A 20,692-nucleotide genomic window follows, 5' to 3' on the forward strand; every position below is an offset into this window, starting at 1 on the left:
GTCTTATACGCCCAGTCGTCTTATACGCCGGAATATACGGTACCTCTAAGTTAGCCAATAAATGGCATCATCCTGATTCAACATCATTAAAATGGCATCATCCTGTAGTAGAACATCATTGAAACGGTTAAACACAGCACTTTGTCCTGCTATGCAAAGGCTATTCAGCTTCAAATCTGCACCCAGACTGGAGATAACAGTATCTCAGTTTACATTCCAATGTTGTTACATTTGTGTGTAAACAACTGAAAACACTCTGGGCCATATGCAAGTCACTTTTTCACCTGCGTTTTCTCCAAGGAGATATTTTTTCATCTTTCATTTAAAATAACTTTTAGTACTTTGCAATAGAAAAAGTACCAAAAAGTAGGTGGTAAAGTATTGTCAAAATTATTTTGAGCATTTTTTTACTTGCCGGAGGTTTAAAAGTTATTTTATTTGCAAGTCATGAAAATATCACCTTGGAGAAAACATAATTGCATTAGGCCCTCTCTGAGAAGCTCTCTCTGCTTCAAGCACACACACAGTTCAGAACAGCTCATTGGAAGATTTTAATATATAATAAAAAGCAGCTGGAATAAAAGGCGATGGCAGCTTTCAGGGCAAGATAAACCACACTTTGGAAACTTGTAATTTGTAGACAGACAATATTACTTTTGCATAAACATTTTTTTAACTGTATGAGTAATAAAAAGTAGGAAAACACATTTTATTGAATATTATGTCAGAGTTTCAGACCACTTTAATGTTTACTTGCATGAGCTCACTGGCTCCAGCCTGCTGATCACCTGACATCTAACTGCTAAACAGCAACCAGCACAACTGCCATCTACGTGTTTACTATTTACCTGCATCAGTGTTTTACTTCAGCTAACATCTGGAAATATGCCTGAAGATGGGGACTTGATCCCAGAAAGCTTGCATCATTTTACTTTATCAGTTAGCCATTAAAAGGTATTACTTTTACAAGACTTTGTTTTTTTCTGCATACATAGACCACTTTAAATAATTGAAAGCTTGCAAGGAAATCTTGTAGAGTTAGTCATTAATGGTATTACCTAAACAACTTATACAAAAATATACAAAAAAAAAACAATTAAAAGGGATACTTAACCCCAGGTATTTAGACTCAATTGGTCTAATTAAAAAAAAAAACATGATTTATTTTCACATAAAAAAATCCACATGCGATGCGTTTCATAGGACAATCCGCTTCTCCAGTCAAAATATTGATGTATCTGTTTTCCCATAGTAACGAGTTTGGCACCTCCAATACTTTTTCCTGAGGAAGCGTGTTGTCCTGCGAAATGCGTTGCATGTGGAGTTTTGTATGTGAAAATAAAGCTGTTTTTTTTTTTTCAAATGATACCCATTAAGTCTGACTACCTACCGGTAAGTCCTCCACTACATCCCTTTTAATTTTCTTTTTATTGTATTTTAATCCTTGTTGGTGCCTGTGTTTTGATTATTAATACCTATTGATATCCACCCATGGTGGAGGGGGTGTCACCCATTTTTCCTGTACTACAGAGAGCGACTTCTTAACCCGGGTGAGGTCAGGTTAATTCTCCCCACTTGCCTGTACAGCGGTGGCCTTTGAGACAGGGGGGATAACAATAGCCCCTGTGACCACTGGCATTGCAGGGGGGCATGGGTGCTTTGGTGGCCTCTCTTCCTCCCATCCACATGCAGACTAGAGCAGGGATATAGTTACCTGCTTCTAGAGCCGCGAATCTCCGTACAGCACTGGAAGCAGCTTATATTACACTCGCTACCTGTTCCAGCGCTGCGTCTCACCTCCGTGCATCACAGCACACTCTCTGCTGCCATTCACTGGCTTCCTGTCACATGATCGATGCGAGTCATGTGATCTGGAACTCAGATTAGGGCAGCAGTGCTGCAGTTGTGATGCATGGTAATTTGTGGAACTGTAAACAGGAAAATATAATACTCCCTGTGCTACTCTGCAGGGTGGGAGCGGGTGGCGGAGATGTTTGCTTATCGGCTGCCTGCTTGGTCCCCTGGGGTAAGGGGCTATGGACCTATCTGTTTTTGCAGGGGAGACCCATACATGGTGGTTACGCCACTGCTTGGAGGCAATCTACCTTTGTGACTATTAATCTATTCCAGCTACTTGAACGTTACTCATCAACAGTACATACTGCGTCACCTTAGGCTCTCGGTTTTCCTCCCCCTCTTGTCTTTACAAAATCTATAATTGTATCAATTTGGTCTTCTGGGGTCCTTGGACAGAAAAAAAACACAAAGGGAGAGAGTGGTAGCCCTTATGGTGTAGTACAGTGGTCCTAAAACTAAGGCCCGCGGGCCGAATGTGGCCCCCTGAGGCTTTTTTATTGGCCCCCACACACGATATGTATTACATATAGATGCGGTCAGCTACATCTTTAAATATTGGTGGTCTGCATATACAATAGCATTGGCGGCACCACCCATCCACATGGAAGCCAGAAAGCAGTAATTCACTGGTTTCCAATCAGATTTCACATCAGGTGACACGGTTGTCCAATTGGACTGCAGGTTGTCACCTGGGTAAGCTTCACAGTCTGGCCCGCAAAGACTTCTACATCATTTTATGTATACTACGGCCCTCCCAGCAGTCTGAAGTATGTTGACCCGGCCCTCCACCCAAAACGTTTGGGGACCCCTGGTGTAGTATGACTATTGACTAGGCCGCTGTGAGCCTGCAAATTGTGAACATTAAAAATGTACTTACAAAGAATGGTTACTTGACCAGCAACCACAGTATGTAGTCTTGTGAGAAAGTCCCGTCCTCACTCGGGTTCGTCTATCTTAGGTGGTAAGGTCATAAGGATATGCTCCAGAAAAAAATTGCTTTTGTGATAGTTCAAAGCAAGTAGACAAAAACCATACGACCCCCATGTAATGGGGGCTGTCAATAGCAATAATGGAGGAGGAGGAGGTGCCCCAAAAATAATATCGCCAGTAGCCAGTAAGTGGCAGGTAAGCCTTTCCTCTAAAATAAAGACTAAGCCTGTAGCAGTAAAAATATTTAATTTGAATAGAAATCAGACACTAGTAAGATAACACGTTTCACGGAACCCAGTCCACTTCATCAGATCAATAACAATGGTGTCTTGTAGTCTAGTAGTAGTAGTTCAGGACCACCTCCTCCTCCATTAACCTCCTTAGCGGTAGCCCTGAGTCCGACTCTGGCCAGAAATCCACAGCTCAGAGCGGTAACCCCGACCCTGACTCGTGGTGGCCGCCGGGAGGTATGGTGAGACAGTGCAGCGTGGCAGTGTTTTAACTTAACTCCCCCGAAATCCCGACACTGGCAGACCTTCTGGTCCTCGGAGGCTCTAGGAACCCTCTGGGGAGATCTCTGTCTGTTGTCATCCAGAGGAGGTGTGTAAATCCTGGGCTGCTGCAGATCTCTCTAGTGCAGGGATGTCAAACCAGTCCTTCGAGGGCCGAGGTCCTCACACATTTTTGACACAGCTCAAATGAATTTATGGGACTGAATCAGGAAAGGTGCGGTCCATCAGGTAGAACACATTCATCTCTTTCTCAGTCCATCTTAGGGCCCGTTTTCACTATCACGAATCCGCATGCGTTGTCCGCATGCGGATGTGCATAGCCAATACAAGTGGATGGCCCTGTTTTTCTGTGCGTGAGATATCTGCACGGAAGAGCCGTCAGAATTCGCACCCCGCACATCGCTATACGAATCGCCGCTAATGTATTTAATAGGGTAATCGCATGCGATTTTGGCATGTGTATTTTACCGCGATTTTGCATGCGATTTCGCATATAAACTAATGTTAAATCACACAGGCAGTGACAGGGTTAAAATCGCATAAATACTAACCTATGCGAAATCGCGGTAAAATACGCATGCCGAATCGCACCCGCATGCGATTTCGTCAGCGGGGAATCAGCGGCGATTCCGCACCGCACAAGTGGAAACATGCCCTTAAGGAGGATCTGTAACGTCAAAAGATCCCCTGGGGGGGGGTACTCACCTCGGGTAGGGGAAGCCTCCGGATCCTAATGAGGCTTCCCACGCCATCCTCCGTCCCTCAGGGGTCTCGCTGCAGCCCTCCAAGAAAGATGACGTCAATATTTATCTTCCTGGCTCCTGCGCAGGCGCTCTGACGGCTGTCAGCTCCGAAGTAGGCGGAAATACCCGATCGCTGTCGGGTCTGCTCTACTGCGCAGGCGCAAGTTTCCGGCGCCTGCGCAGTAGAGCGGACCCGACTGAGATCGGGTATTTCCGTGTAGTTCGGAGCCGAGAGCAGCCACAGCGCCCCCCGCTGGAGCCAGCAAAGGTAAATATTGAAATTACAGTCGCGTCTGTCGCCGGCTGTTCGGAGGGCTCTAGCGAGACCCCCGTGGGACAGAGGACGGCGTGGGAAGCCTCATTAGGATCCGGAGGCTTCCCCCACCCAAGGTGAGTACCCCCCAGGGGATCTTTTTACTGTTACAGAGTCTCTTTAATTTAAAGCGGGATTGTCACCATAAAAATTAAATTTCAACAGCAATTGGTCTGAGTGTATTAAGAGATAAAGATGCTAATCCTGCATTCAAAACTTTCAAAACTTTTTCTGCTGTTATGATTTGGAGTTATCACCCACTGAACTGAATATTAAAAGTCAAAATAACCATACATACATCATATTTGCCTCCCATGTAGTCTACTCCTCAATCTCTTTCTCTCCTTCTGCATCCTATCTGTCCACTGTGATCAATGGAATTCTCCATCCTCCATTTTAAAAATGGCCATTACCCCATAGCAGCTTCCTGGTCAGCACACTGTTAAACTGTAACTTCGCCTACTTGAGCCATAGGGAAACATGGACATTACCTGGTACATCAGTTGTCCTCTCAGCTATAACTGACAGCAACTGATATATTTCAGTTTTGACAAAATTTTGTCAGAACTGAAAGGGATCATTGTCAGAAGAAAATGGTGAGGTTTTGAGAGGAACTGATGGCGAGGTAACTATGTAATGTTCATTTGAAGTTACCTCATGTGTTTATTTTAAATAATTTTACTCAGTTCAGTTCAGGTTCCCTTTAAGGAGCACTGGCCCTTTAGTAGTCAGTGCCAAACAGTTGAATGGTGGGGGTTCTATTTATCTATAATATATTCTTCCTCTTCCATTTATTTTGCTGCCTAGCTGCTTATCTGAAACACAATTTCCTGCTCACTTGTGTTTACAAGGAGAAAAGAAAGTAAAGGGCAGAAATGACATCAGGATTTAGCCTAAACTGTGTGCAAAAGACATGGTTCCCATCAGGAACAGAATTCTCTTCATCTACTATATAAAATTCACTGAAATCAAAACACGGACAGTACAATAAATGTGTTATGTAAGTAGATCAAGTATGTATCTACTTATATACAGTATATTTTTTCCCTGGCATAGTATGGCTAAACCTACTGCTTTAAAGGATACCCGAAGTGACATATGACATGATGAGATAAACATGTGTATGTACAGTGCCTAGCACACAAATAACTAGGCTGTGTTCCTTTTTTTCTTTCTCTGCCTGAAAGAGTTACAGTATATATCAGGTATGTAAGTGGCTGACTCAGTCCTGACTCAGATAAGAAGTGACTACAGTGTGACCCTCACTAAGAAGAAATTACCCTTTTTTACCTCTTTCTTGCTCTCAGAAGCCATTTTCTGCTAGGAAAGTGTCTTATAGTTGGAATTTCTTATCAGTGAGGGTCACACTGTAGTCACTTCCTGTCTGAGTCAGGACTGAGTCAGCCACTTACATACCTGATATATAACTCTTTCAGGCAGAGAAAGAAAAAAAGGAACACGGCATAGTTATTTGTGTGCTAGGCACTGTACATACTGTACATAAGTCTATCTCATCATGTCACATGTCAGTTCGGGTATCCTTTAAACACTGGCATGGATCTGGCCCTCCAGGCCTGGAGTTCGACACCTGTGCTATAGTGGCATGATTTTTTCCTGCTTTTAGGGTCTAAAAGCGTGTGAAAAACCACTTTTAGACCCTAAAATCTAAAAGTAATTATGCAGCCAGGGAGCTTAAAAACTATAATTGATCATGAACATAAAACAGGAGACGGTGTTTTTACAAATCTCACTCTTTATTGCCTGAAAATAAAGCCAGTTCGAGAAGCAAAGTTGACAAAGACAGACAGCACGGGAGATTAAAACAAGCCCTTAAGTCGAATGCTTTCAGTGTAGTTTTTGGTGGCCATGTTTAAATCTCCTGAACAGGGTGGAATTAATCAATGGCAAAAAAGAAAATGATAAGGGGGGTGGGGGAGGGGAGGAGGGTGCACAGCTGAGCGATAACCCTGACCCAGTGGAGGAGTGGAAAAGAAAGACGCTGTGTGCGGAAGATGGAGGTTGGCGAATGGGCGCTGGAGGAGTTTAATGGCATTAGGGTATTTGAGGCGCTCCCGCGAGAGAGCACAGACATTGCAGTATTACTTTGGCACAAATGACATTTACAAGGGTGGCGGCTCACAGGATGGCAGATGGAGAGTTTTGTAGGGTGAAGGCACAGAGTTTTAAACAGACGAGTTGCTCGACACCAACGAGAGAAAGAGTGTGTGTGTGTGTGTGTGTGTGTGTGGTGCTGGGCAAGGGCGGCCATTTTCTTGGAGACCAAGAGTGGATGGTATCTACAGACACAGATCAAATAAGTCCCTGATCTTTATTATTTATTTTTTTTAAATCTGCCCCTTATAAATTTATACAACACTTCCTTCAAAAAATGGAGGCGAGAAGAGGGTGGGGGAGGGGGGAATCTCAAATAAACACATCTCCCCATCGATGGAGTTGTGCTTCAAAATATTTTTTTTTTTAAAGAAACTGGCTAAATTTGGCACTTTACAAAGAATTTTTTCTGAAACATTTACATACACAATGGTTTTTGTCGTACATACATGTCCATTATTACACGTTTTCCATCACGTTACCATGAAGCGAGGCAGAATGCGGACGAAGCGGTATAAACATGGCTCGCGTTGGGCCGGGTTTCCCAGAAACCAGCCCTGCAACACAAGTAAAAGTTACGAGATTATATCCTAAAATGATGGTAGGCTATCCTTTTCCTTCTTTCTCATTTTTTTTTTTAGTATTTATAATTTTTTTTTATTTCTACGATTGATCAGAAACACTTCCCATGCTCTCCGAAGGAGCTGAAGGCCAATCGTGGTCTTCGCCAAGATGGCGGCTCCTTCGCCAAGACGATACAGGACAAGGTCCGATAGCCCTTGAGTGTTTAGAACTCTGTGGCTGATGGTGAAAGGTCACATGACAGACGATCGCACGGTGAGGGATTTGTGCAGCTTGTGATTGCGATCTGGAAATTGAGACCCTCAATCTGTGTATAATTCGGAATATCCCTCATGTATAACCCCACCCGCCCCATGTTGTACCCATAGTTTATCTTCAGATCGACACTTCGTACTCCCGGGTGTCCTGCGGACAGAGGAGAGACATGAATGAGCGGGACGCACATAAAGGCAATTTTATACATTCAGTTAAAGCGGACCTGAACTCAGAACTTCTTCTCTGCTCTAAAAGATAAGCAACAGCATAACTATCTTTAACCCCCTTGGCGGTACGCAGTTTCTGAGGCTGCGTCCGCCGGGAGGTTTTTGCCTAAAAATTTTTTAGAAAATGCTTGAGCTAGCATTTCGCTTGCTAAGCGTATGGACAAAGTTGCTCCGATCCCCCACATGCCCGTCGATCGCCGCCAGCTATACGTACCTCGCCACGATCCCACAAAAAGCGCAGTTTCCCGATCGGCTTCCGGCATTGCTATGGCGACGATCGGAGATGACGTCATTGACGTCATCCGCAATCCTGATCGCCGGTATTGTGAAGCCTGGAGCCGATTGGGCAGCTGCGCAGGCGTGGGAACACTGGGGGGTACGTATAACGGAGGCTATTGCGGGCGATCGCGGGGGACCAGAGCAACTTTGTGCATACGTTTAGCTAGCGAACCGCTAGCTAAAGCGTAATGCACCGATTTAAAAAAAAAAGACGTCCTGGAGCCATGTGATCCTCCGCGGCGGCTAACCCGTATCTAGTACGGGGTTACCGCTAAGGTGGTTAAAGGGGTTCTGTGGAGTGCTGCAGTAAACACAAACTGACACTTACCTGGGGCTTCTATCGGCTCCCTGCAGCTGGAATGTCCCGTGCCGTCCTCCTCTGATGCTCCGTTTCCCGCCGCCGGTCCTGGTCTAATCACGCGTGTCACGCGTCTGCGAGGCCATGGCTGCGCGCTCCCGTCCACATCTCCGGAAGCTTACTGCGCAGGCCTAGTACAAGAAAACCTCGAACTGTGCAGGAAGCTTTCGGAGACGCGAGCGGGAGCGCGCATTATTCACCTTGTTAGACGAATAATTGACTGGTGTCGGCGGCGGGGAACAGGTGATCGGAGGAGGACGGCGCGGGACATGACAGCTGCAGGGGGCTGATAGAAGCACCAGGTAAGTGTCAGTTTTTGTTTATTGCAGCACTCCACAGAACCCCTTTAAAGAAAAACATTTTTCTTTGTTACAGCTGATACAAATCCTGTAATAAATCCGTAGTGTGTCTACTTCCTGCTTTCATTAGTCATCTGTGACTAATCACGAGTTGTAATTTGACCTCTCAGCTGCGTCAGCTGCCTGCCTTGATAGGGTCTGTAAATCAAGATATTGACAACCTACCCTACACCATTCAATTTTCATGAAAATTGATCAGAAAAATCAGCCACTCCCGATTGACTTATATCCATAGAAATGGGAAATTCGATCAGATCCCATAGTCAAATAAAAAAAAGGTGATTTTTCAGTACAACTGATCGTTTTTATCGAATTGTCGTAAAATCAAATCTTTTTCTATTGTATCATGTGTGATGATGATATAATCAAATCAATATTCCCTTTTTAAAAAAAAATAAAACTATCAAGTCTACTAGACATCAAAAATATATTTTTTTTTCTGATTGAGAATTTTTTTTTTTAATAAAAATCTGATCAAATGTGTTGAAAAATCAGATAGCAGAATATAAAAACTGAATGATTTATCTGATCTTTTATTTTAAGTTTTGGAAAAATCGATCATAAGTGTATGGTATATTGTTTTTATTGTTCAAGTAATTCAATCAAGCAGAAAAACCAATCAGATGTATCTGGTCGAAAACAAAACAAAAAATGGAAATGTGTGTGGCCACCTTTTGGGCCCGCTCAAACTGCACGCGTTTCCAGCCACGTTTTGGAAACGCGTGCAGGAGGCCGACACGCACGACAGACAGTGCATAGAGTGCACTGTCTGATGTTCACACTGCATGCGTTCTGGACCTGTGCGGTCCGGGAACGCATGCTGCACGCGGATTTTGCAAAAATGCGCGGCTGTCCCATACACTTTTCAGTGATGGGATCAGCCACGCAACGCATACAAACGCGGATGGCGTGCGTTCGCATGCGTTGCGTTCCGCATGCGTGGCCGTCCGCGTTTGTGTCACTTAGACTGATTTGAGAAGCCTGATTAGTGCACACGATACAATTTTCCGTCAGATTGACGGTCGAATCCGTTATTTCCACATGTCCATTCTGATTTCCAATCATGTTTCTGATCAATTTTGTAAAGTGATCAGAAAATTAATTCGAAAAACAATCAGAAATCAGATCAGACCTGTCAGAAATAATTGATTTGACCGTCAATCTGACGGAAAATTGCATTGTGTGTACCGGGCATAAGGCAGTTGTCCAGAAAAATACTTTAAAAACTTTTGTAGCAGAAAAGTTCTGAGGGGTGAAATATTTTAATCTTTACAGGTACTCACCCCAGCCTCATATAATGGGTTGTTGAAATCGGACTCCACTGTGATTGGACTGTAAGAATGGGAGGCGGGGAAAGAGAATCCAAACAGGGACTTTCCTTGGAATCTGGGAATGGAAGTATAAAGTATGTTTGGTTAGGTTAATTAAAGTGTACCTGTAAGGAATACAAGTGCCTCTATGGGGTACTCACCTCGGCAGGGGAAAGCCTCTGGATCCTAATGAGGCTTCCCCCGTCCTCCTTTGTCCCTCTGTTCCAGCACTTGGTCCACCTAAAAAGAGCTTGTTGTTGCATGTAGACAGCTTGCGCAGGTGCAGTAGCTCCGCCCCGCTTGGCTTTCTTAGAAAAAAGCCAGGCTGGATATGGCGCACGCCAATGCGCAGGTGCAAGCTATCCTTGTCTGCCCAGTAGCACAGACCCGATCAGGCTCGGCTGTCTCCGCCAGAGTCCAAGCAGAATGGAGCTAGCATGCATGCACAAGGAGACTGCTTTTTGGGGCTCCCAGTGCAGGATCAAGAGGACAGAGGAGGACGGCGGAAGAGGATTAGGATCCAGAGCCAGGCTTTCCCCTCCCAAGGTAAATACCCCATAAGGGAGCCTTCTTTTTTTTTCTTCACAGGTTAAATTTAACTCTGCCTGAAATCCTTGCCTTCTCTTGAAATGCTAGAGCAGGGGGACTACGGCTCGGGAGCCAGATGTGGCTCTTTTGATGGCTACATCTGGCTCACAGTTAGGGGTTAATTCACTAAGTTACACTGTTCAAACAGCACAGCTTACTGTGGCAGCGCAAGTAACATTTTCAAAGTAGACACGCTACTGCTGTAGAATGCACTACTTAACCGTGCTCCCCCCAAAACTAATGGCCACTCCAATTGTCCCACCCTGGACTCTGTCAGGTCCAGTGACTTTGTAGGACAAAATCCTTGCACTTTGATTGGCCCAATAGGCCGTCTGTCACTTGAGGAGACTTTGAAAGTATTCAGGAAGTCTTGCTCCCATAGATGGGCAGCTCCGTAATGTGCATGCGCTCACGCCCTCTCTCCCGCACATGTGCAGTAAGGAGCCCCTCATCTTAAGGAGCACTCGGGCTCCTGAAGACTTCCAAAGTCTCCCGCGGCGGGGGATTTAAATGGAGGATCAAGCGGTGGAACGAGGGGACCAGGAGAAGAACAGGGAGGCTCTATAGAACCCAGCGCCTTCCCTCTCCTTAGGTGAGTATCTTTTTTTTATTCGTTTGAGACTCACTTTAAGAGTACTTTAACACTATAGTATGGTTTTGATTGCATTGTATGCGGTGCCACCGATGTAGATTGCAGCGGCATGTCGCATGACTCAATGTGGCTCAGGAGATACGCCGGGACTGGTACACTGAGGACACTAGAAAGCCACGGGAGCTGCACAATGCAGAACATGGTGGAGCCTGGATGTCGGTGAGTAATTCTTCCTATATCTACAATATATATTGCTGTATAGTGGTATGTAATACTGCCCTCCCAGGGAAGTCACAGCCTAAGCTTTTTGTTATGCAGAATTATTCTACCACTGCACTCTGGGAGACAAGGTACTATTTCTACTGACTTTGGAACACACAAACATTCCACAGTGATTTGTCTGCCAGCACTGAATATGATGCCACATTTGAAATGTACATTAGGGTATGGAAAGATTTTACAATGTGCCAACACTGACTAAATATTTTATAACGTAATATGGTAACAAAACAAAAAAAAAAGCAATTTCATTCATGAGGTTATAGTCAGTAAAGTTTATTTTTAAAAGACAACTGAACCAAGAAGGATATGGAAGCGGACATATTTATTTCCTTTTAAGCAATACCAGTTGCCTGGCTGTCCTGCTGATCGTCTGCATCTAATACTTTCAGCCATAGCCCCTGAACAAGCATGCAGCAGATCACGTGTTTCTGACATTATTGTCAGAGCTGACAAGATTAGCTGCATGCTTGTTTCTGGTGTGATTCAGGCACTACTGCAGACAAATAGAAGAAGCAGGGCTGCCGGGCAACTGATATTGTTTAAAATGTAATAAATATGGCAGCCTCCATATTGTTCTCACTTCAGTTTCCCTTTAAGTCCACCATCATAGATGCCTGAGAAAATGCCAGAGTTTAGAGACTGAGATACACTCACTTTGTATAATAGATGTATATTCCTCCAATCAAAAGGATGACCAGAATAATCGGCAAGAAAATGGCTAGCGCGATGTTCCCACCCTCCATCTGGTGGGAGGGATCTGTCGTCTGGGCAACTAGACAAAAAAAACACACACATACACAAAGACAATTCAGTCACCTAAAAAAAGCAGAATTTCCTGTAATGTCCTACAAAATGGAAGGTGACCAAGACCACGAACCTCGGGGGTGGGATCTGATGATGAGTAATGATGAGGGCGGTGCCTCCCAATGATGTCAGACTGCACAATGGAATGAAGCAAGTGGTGATCATGTCATGATGGTGATGAACAGTTTATGCAGAAAGTAATGAATCCACAACATCTATAAAGTCAGACCTTCCAACTTCCTGTCATCCAGGAGCTCCTCGTACGCAACTGGAAGCAAGAAGACAAGATAAATGGTTACCAAGGATAAAAAGGGCTCAGAAACTCATCAATTAATTCAGAGGTTTAAGTCGAGTTCACACAGATATACCGGTGGATATCTATTCATATCAAATCCGCTGTCAGTGCAGGGCGAGGACAAGGTTCTCCCAGAGCAGGATCATCCACCAGCCACTTTCTCTGAACTCTATCTACTTCAGCTTATTAAAAAGACCACAAGGGGACAAACCAAACATCTACTACCTTGCCTAGGGCCACATTACATGTTAATCCATCTCTGGGTCCGCCAGCTGCCAAGGCACACAACTAAACCTCGATTACTCGTTTGGGCCTCAAACCAAACCCAGGTCCCTCCAATCATTTGCTCAGGGTGAGATTGAGAAGTGCCCCGCCCTCCCCCATCCGACCCTGCTTGCAGCTAGTTCAATCACGCTGTGCATGCACAGGATTCCTGCTAACCAGCACTGCCCTGCTTGTATCACATAGCCCACCTGAAATGCATTGCCTTGGAATACAGATGTCATCTGCCAATCCTAGTTGCCCAGTTATGATCTGCACACTCACAATTTTTTTCCCCAAAACTGAGTGTGGAAAGGAATCTAAAGTTTGGGGCATAGTGCAGGAAATGTTCAGAGTGTGGGAAAATAGAGTGCTGGAAATGTTGAAGTGTTGAAGGTGTGGGAAGCAGAAAATAGGTACCAAGTACGCCTGTTCGGAATATGGAGAGGAGAAACAAGACAATAAATTCCACAATAAGAGAAGCAAAACTAATGGGACGTGATTAATTGGGAACATGAGAAAAAAGTGTTCAGAATGTGGTAAATGTGCATGATATTTAGGGCACTGGAGGTAATAAACAGAAAAAAGGGGTTAAAGAGGCTTTGAAGGGGGGACTCCACGCATTTCTTAAAATGTATAATGTGTATACAGTGCTCGGAACTAGTATATATTAAAGTGTACCACAAAAAGTTTAACCACCCTGGCGTTCTATTAAGATCGCCAGGGCGGCTGCGGGAGGGTTTTTTTTAAATAAAAAAAAAACTATTTCATGCAGCCAACTGAAAGTTGGCTGCATGAAAGCCCACTAGATGGCGCTCCGGAGGCGTTCTTCTGATCGCCTCCGGCGGCCAAAAGTAACACGGAAGGCCGCAATGAGCAGCCTTCCGTGTTTGGCTTCTCCTGTCGCCATGGCGACGAGCGGAGTGACGTCATGGACGTCAGCTGACGTCCTGACGTCAGCCGCCTCCGATCCAGCCCTTAGCGCTGGCTGGAACTATTTGTTCCGGCTGCGCAGGGCTCAGGCGGCTGGGGGGACCCTCTTTCGCCGCTGCTCGCGGCGGATCGCCGCAGAGCGGCGGCGATCGGGCAGCACACGCGGCTGGCAAAGTGCCGGCTGCGTGTGCTGCTCTTTATTTCATCCAAATCGGCCCAGCAGGGCCTGAGCGGCACCCTCTGGCGGTAATGGACGAGCTGAGCTCGTCCATACCGCTAAGGTGGATATTTCCCTTTGAATGTTTAAAATCGATTTTCTCAAAAACTACCAGGTCTTCTTGAAAAAAAAAAACCCTCCCATAGCACACCTTACAATTTTGGTGACGATAGCATGTAGGGGGGCTACTATGCTATTGACTGCTAAAGTCGGTGGTTTTGACTTCAATGTAAATTACGAAATGACGTGCATTTATGCAAAAGTATGAATAGATTGCGCAAAATCAATTGAACTCCAATAGTATAATTATATGTGGCCGTATTTGTGAAATTTTATGCAAAATTTTGTGCAATTGTAGATTATGATGGGTGTGAGAAAAAAAAGCCCCCCTAACCTTTCCTCACTGCTGCTTCCAAAGCTGGTGCCAATGGTGTAACTACAAATCATGGAGCCCAACCCCCCCCCCCCCCCCCCCAGCAAATCTTAAATGGGGCCCTCCAGTTTTCACACCCCTTCCCTTGCCTCTCCAGGGTGCCCTTCTCAGCCTGGGGGTGCATCTCACAAGGGTCATCCAACAAGTGTGGCCATCATGGTCTTCCCACCCATAACACGGGTAGCCACAAAACACCTGATCTGGAGGATGGGCCCCTTTATCAGAGGAAGTGAAGTGGTAGTTGGGGCCACCTTACAGCTATTGAGCCCCCCTGCAGTCGCAGGAGCTGCTCCCCTGCAGTTACGCCCCCTTGGCTGGTGCCTATCTTGCCTCTGTCTCAGCCCAGCCTTGAGGGGTACTCACCTCGGGAGGGGGAAGCCTCTGGATCCTAACGAGGCTTCCCCCGTCGTCCTGCGTGCCTCTGTTAACCTGCCCGGGTCCCACGAAGTGCGCCGATGTAAATATTTACCTCGCTGGAATCCAGCGCAGGCGCACTGGCGGCTTTTCGTTCGGGTAAGGTAGAAATAGCCGCACCTGATTGATCCGCTCTACTGTGCAGGCGCGAGTCCTTTTGCGCCTGCGCAGTAGAGCGGATACGATCGGGTTCGGCTATTTCCACCTTAACCCGAAGGAAGAGCCACTAGTGCGGGATGCTTCGGGGGAGCCAGCGCTGGATTGCCTGCAGCTAAAGGGATGGGGAACCCTCCCGAGGTGAGTACCCCGCAGGGGATGTTTTTTTTTTTTAGTACAGGTTTTCTTTAAAAAGAAAATGAGACTCTGGAATTCTAAAAAAAAAAAAAAAAAACAACCCCCCAAAAAACGTAATGTTCAGGAGTAGGAGGCTAGATACAATTGTTTATCTCATCAGTTTTTTTTCACCTCAGGTTTCCTTCAATATACATTTATTTTAAGACCATAAGCAATATTTCAATTCACATATTATTCATAGCTCCCAACTGTCCCTCTTTCGGAGGGACAGTCCCTTTTTGGGAGCCCTGTCCCTCTGTCCCTCTCTCCTCCTCATTTGTCCCTCTTTCCTCCTCATTTGTCCCTCTTTCAGGACTTTGTCCCTCTTTTTATGTAAATATATCTATTTCTCTACTAAAAAATGTGTTTGATTGACTCTAAACTTTATTCCCATCCTTTATATTGATATATTACTAATTTTAAAATGTTACTATGAAGGAAAATGAACCAGGATAGAAAGGACCAGTGTGGTTTGTATTATAAAAACATATTTTTCTTATGAAATATTTATGGCATGCGTGACTAGGGGTGTGATGGGGGTGTGATCAGGGGTGTGGCAGAGTCGTGGCTTAAGTGTCCCTCTTACTCATCTCAAAAAAACCGCCCATAATACAAAAGATTTCATGAGCCCGTTCACACTGCACGCGTTTCCAGCCGCGTTTTGGAAACGCGTGCAGGAGGCCGACACGCACGACATCAGACAGTGCATAGACTGCACTGTCTGATGTTCACACTGCATGCGTTCCGGACCTGTGCGGTCCGGGAACGCATGCTGCACGCAGATTTTGACAAAACGCGTGGCTGTCCCATTCACTTTTCAGTGATGGGATCAGCCACACAACGCACACAAACGCGGATGGCCATGCGTTCGTACGTGTTGCGTTCCGCACGCATGGCCATCCGCATTTGTGATCTGAACGGGCCCTAAGCTCGACAGTGACAACCAGTGCTTGATTATGCACACATACATGTAAGTAGTCACTGTGCCATGCACAGTGTTTTGCTGCCATCTTGTGGACAAAATATATTATTATGTCAAGTTTGATATACCGGTATGTATTTGTGGTCAAGAATTGGCAGAAGATGTTTAGTGCCCGGGCCGTACCAGAGCTGGATCATCCACAAGCCTAGGGCCGGGAGAGTGTCTAGGGGCCCGGCTACCCCCCCACCAAATCTTACTAAAAAAGCCAGGTGACCATCAGCGGTGAGCAAAAACTGCCATCTTGCCTAGGGCCCCATTTCATCTCAATCCTAAAATGTAATGAGTCTCTAGGCAAGGTAGTAGATTTGGGTGGTCCTTTTGGTCAGCTGAGGTGGAGAGAGGTCAGAGGAGGTGGCCTTTGACACCCACTAGGCCCCAGGCACCTGCCTAGTTTGCCCAGGTGATGATCCTGCTCTGGTACATATGGATAAGCGTTTGAACTTTTCAAGTTGATGGTCTCGCTCAGATATTGAAGCATATATTATGGTGTTGATATTGTTGGGGCAGCGCCTCATATTGGCATAGGGCACAGTGATGATCCATTGTTAGGAGAATTTACCATGTTGCCTAATGGAAAGGTCAGGAAACACCTGAAAGATGACGCTTGCAACATTTGTCAGACGCAATGCAGATCGACCACAGACAGCGGTGTGAACGTCATCACTGAGGTCCCTGTGCGCTCACTGGTAGCTCATTCTCTCAGTAATGGGGAAATGCTAGCGTTTACCGCAAATTGTGGACCCAGCCTTTACTTTATAGGCACGTAGCATTTAAAGAGACTCTAACAAAAAAAAAGTTCCCCAGTGGTGTACTCACCTCGGTAGGGGGAAGCCTCAGGGTCCTATCGAAGCTTCCCCCGTCCTCCTGTGTCCCGCGGCGGTCTCGCTGCAGCCCACGGAATGCATAGGCGACAATTTGTCAGGCTGCGCAATATTTACTTTTCCTGGCTCCAGCGGGGGGCGCTGTTACGGCTCTCCACTCGGAAATAGGCTGAAATAACCGATCTCTGTCGGGTCCGCTCTACTACGCAGGCGCAAGTCGCAGTAGAAAGGGCCCGACAGCGATCGGTTATTTCCGCCCATCTCCAAGCAGAGAGCCAATACTGCGCCTGGGCTAGAGCCGGGAAGGTAAATATTTACATGCCCGCTGTTCGGAGGGGCACAGCGAGACCGCCGTGAGACCGAGGAGGACGGGGGAAGCCTCGATAGGATCCAGAAGCTTCCCCCTCCCGAGGTGAGTACGCCCCAGGGGAACTTTTTTTTTGTTTCAGAGTTTCTTTAAAGCAAATCTGAAGTGAAAGTAAACTTGTGAGATAATGAATCGTATGAGTAGTACAGAGAGTAGCAAAGAAAATAGTCTCATATTGTTTTCCAGAACAGGAAACAAAAGTTAAAAAACCTCTCTGAGCTAAAAAAAAAAAAAAATTAAAAAAAATAGCTTCTCTGAGCTATTCGACCTACTGGGTGAAATACAGTCCTGTTTTCTGGCGCACAGCCAAGAAACAGTGAGAGATAGCCTGAGATAGTGATTTTTTGAAGAGGTACTTTAACCCAGCACTGAACTTCATCCCAATCAGTAGCCAATACCCCCTTACCTACAGTGGCATAGCTAAGGAGCTGGGGGCCCCGATCCAAGTTTTACAATGGGGCCCCCCAAGCACTCTATACATAACAATTGATACGGCGCAGCAAAACCTGCCAATGGCAACTACAGTGTCAGAGGTGCAAGAAGGGGATGGGAAACAGCTTGTTAATAATTACCACTATTCAAAGTATCTATAGAAGTGATTATTATGAGCACAGGACCGATAGAGAGGTAATATTGCAGTTGAGGGAGGGCCCTTTGGGGACCTCTGGCCCTGCGGTCACAACCTCTGCAACCCCTATTGCTACGCCCCTTCCTAACCACAATAAATATCATCTGGGGTGTCTGTGTGGCCGATATAGTGGTGAAACCCCTCCTACAGTGTGATGTCAGGCCATGACCCTAACAGTTTCCTGTCTCAACAACCCCATTGCATTGTGGGAAATAACGTCTGTTTCCAACTTCCACGCAAGTAGTCTCTCTCTCTCTCTCTCTCTCTCTCTCTCTCTCTCTATATATATATATATATATATACTGCCACAAACATGAATCAATTTTATTGGAATTACACATGAAAGACCAATACAAATTTCTCAATAACTTGATCCCTGACCTGTCTGGTGTGTTCATTGGAATTCACGGTGTTGTTGCTCCCAATATTCTCTTAGACAACCTCTGAGGCCCTCACAGAGCAGCTGTATTTGTACTGACATTAGATTACACACAGGTGCACTCTATTTAGTCATTAGCACTCATCAGGCAAAGTCTATAGGCAACTGACTGCACTCAGATCAAAGGGGGCCGAATAATTATGCACACACCACTTTGCAGTTATTTTTTATTTGTAAAAAATGTTTGGAATGATGTATGATTTTCGTTCCACTTCTCACATGTACACCACTTTGTGTTGGTCTTTCACGTGGAATTCCAATAAAATTGATTCATGTTTGTGGCAGTAATGTGACAAAATGTGGAAAACTTCAAGGGGGCCAAATACTTTTGCAACCCACTGTATATATTGTTTGTCGGCAAGGCGATGTTCGTGTTCCATTCTGTTGTGGCCTATTCCAAAGACTCCTGACAATCATCTGTTTTACATTGGGTGGCTGTGGATATGCCAGGAGGGGCATATTAGATGTATTCATGCTTGGCTTACAATAAACTCCCAGCTAGCTGGACTTGCACTCACTTTTACAGAGAGGAGGCTGGTTGGTCCACTGCGAGGGGTGTCCGGGGACGCAGATAATGGTCACTTCACCAATCAGCTCGAAGCCTTCGTAGCAGAAGAATCGGAGTGCCTCCCCGGCCTGGTAGTGGTGCTTGTATAGCGTCTGGTACCCGTTCTCTGGCACGCCGGGGTTCAGGCAGGGCTCGTACTTCACTGAAAAATGGGCAGCAGTTTCAAACGCTCAATGAGAGGGTAATTACCCACCTTGTATGCAAATTTCATGCAAAACGCATGCAGCTTGGAATTGGACAAGTCAAAGACTCTTCCTCTCATCACAGTCAATCACAACTTATTTACTCCACTGCAAATACACTATGATAAATTAATATATGATTTTAAAAGATGCAGCAAGTTTAATAATCGATAAGGTGCAAATAACTACATATTGTATGAAAATGTAATGCAAATTGAATGCAAAAGAATAAACTGCAGTTTATCCCTTAACTAAATCTTGTTTAGCCACTTCAACCCACAGGCTATTTTACCCTTCCCGCCAAGAGCCATTTTCACCTGTCAGCGCTCCTCCCATTCAGTAGGCCCCTCCCATTCATTAGGCCATAACTTTATCACTGCATATCACACCTAAATTACCTATATCCCGTCTTTTTTCGACACAAATTAGACTTTTTGTGGGTGGTATTTGTTTTCGGTAATTACTTTTTTATGAACTGTAAAGGAAGAAAAAATAGGGAAATAAATAGAAAAAATACACTATTTCTCCAATTCCATCCCCGGCCTATAGTTTTAAAATAAACAATCTTACTGTAGATAAAAGCCACACATTTCATTTGCCTATTTGTCCTGGATATCACAACATTTAAATTATGTTCCTAGTACAATGTATGGCAACAAATACAATATTTGGAAATGAAGGTGTATTTTATCTGCTTTGTGCTTTTTGGTTTTCTCATTGTACTCTATCCATAATTACAAGCCCTTATTTGCAAAAATAACATTAATATATCCCCATGACATGCATATTAAAAAAGCTGAGTCCCAAAGGTAACTATTTCAGAAGTTTTTTTTTTTAATGGTATCACTTCGGGTTTTTTTTTTGGTTTTTTTTCAACGAGTGTTTTATTCTGGTAACTACAGGGGGCAGGGTGGGTAACAAGGGGTTAATAACTATAGGGAATAGGAATTTTTAAATGTATTTTTATTTTATTTTTTGGGTATGTGATGGCGGTATACACCATCCTGTTTTACCATGAGATTTTTGATCACTTTTTTACACTAAAATGAACAATGCTCTTGATTGGAGCCATGTTTATTCATACACAGGGCCTTTGATTGGCTCATAGACACATATTCCCGTTCACCAATCTCTCACATGTAAGTCCCACTATGAAACAGCATGGAAGCTCGCGCACTCGCGAATGCGTTGCTGATTAACAGGACATACTTGTGTGTCCATATTGCGTTACTGCAGCTCAAAGTGGACGTTTATATGCATCCAGTTTAAGCTAACTAGTTAATAAGTGTATATATAATACCATGTAGCAGCTTAATAATCATGATGTTAAGATGTTTTCTTTTTTAAAAGATTAAAAGTCCAGTCTTGAATAATCTTATGACCTGAAGCTGCTAAGCTGAGGCAGTCAGCAGCATGCTCTGTGCGTGGGACTGATGCTGCTTGGATTACATCGTCCTGCTCCAGACTGCGAAGGGGCAGGGCACAGACTACACTCTGAGAACATTACAGCCTATAGCAGTTAGAGTCTGTGGGGCAGGAAGTGGAAGTGGCCGGTGTCCCTTATTGTTTTTACATCAGCTAATCAAGAAGCTTCTACCCATGGCAGACAGCTTGGTTCCTCCCTTCCTCATCCTCACAGCCAGACACCTGGATGCTGCCAGACTCCCTCCCTTCCCCCTTCCTTCCCATCAGCATCGAGACTGCCAATCTGCATGA

General features: G+C 45.0%; 1 protein-coding gene across 2 annotated transcripts in view; it reads right to left on the minus strand.

The window, feature by feature from the left end:
• Positions 1-6,110: 6,110 nt before the first annotated feature.
• The window catches only part of SEZ6L2 (seizure related 6 homolog like 2), a 97,703-nt gene continuing 83,121 nt past the window's right edge, over positions 6,111-20,692 (minus strand). For both annotated transcript variants that reach the window (XM_068243790.1, XM_068243789.1), the window contains exons 14-18: positions 18,745-18,936; positions 12,333-12,371; positions 11,954-12,071; positions 9,811-9,913; positions 6,111-7,454 (exon numbers count right to left, since the gene is read on the minus strand). In XM_068243790.1, coding sequence (XP_068099891.1) covers positions 7,425-7,454; positions 9,811-9,913; positions 11,954-12,071; positions 12,333-12,371; positions 18,745-18,936 — 482 coding nt within the window. In that variant the 3' untranslated portion in view covers positions 6,111-7,424. The remainder of the gene's footprint in view (positions 7,455-9,810; positions 9,914-11,953; positions 12,072-12,332; positions 12,372-18,744; positions 18,937-20,692) is intronic.

This window comes from Hyperolius riggenbachi, chromosome 7 (genome assembly GCF_040937935.1).
Source record: "Hyperolius riggenbachi isolate aHypRig1 chromosome 7, aHypRig1.pri, whole genome shotgun sequence".
In the NCBI taxonomy this organism is placed as follows: domain Eukaryota; kingdom Metazoa; phylum Chordata; class Amphibia; order Anura; family Hyperoliidae; genus Hyperolius; species Hyperolius riggenbachi.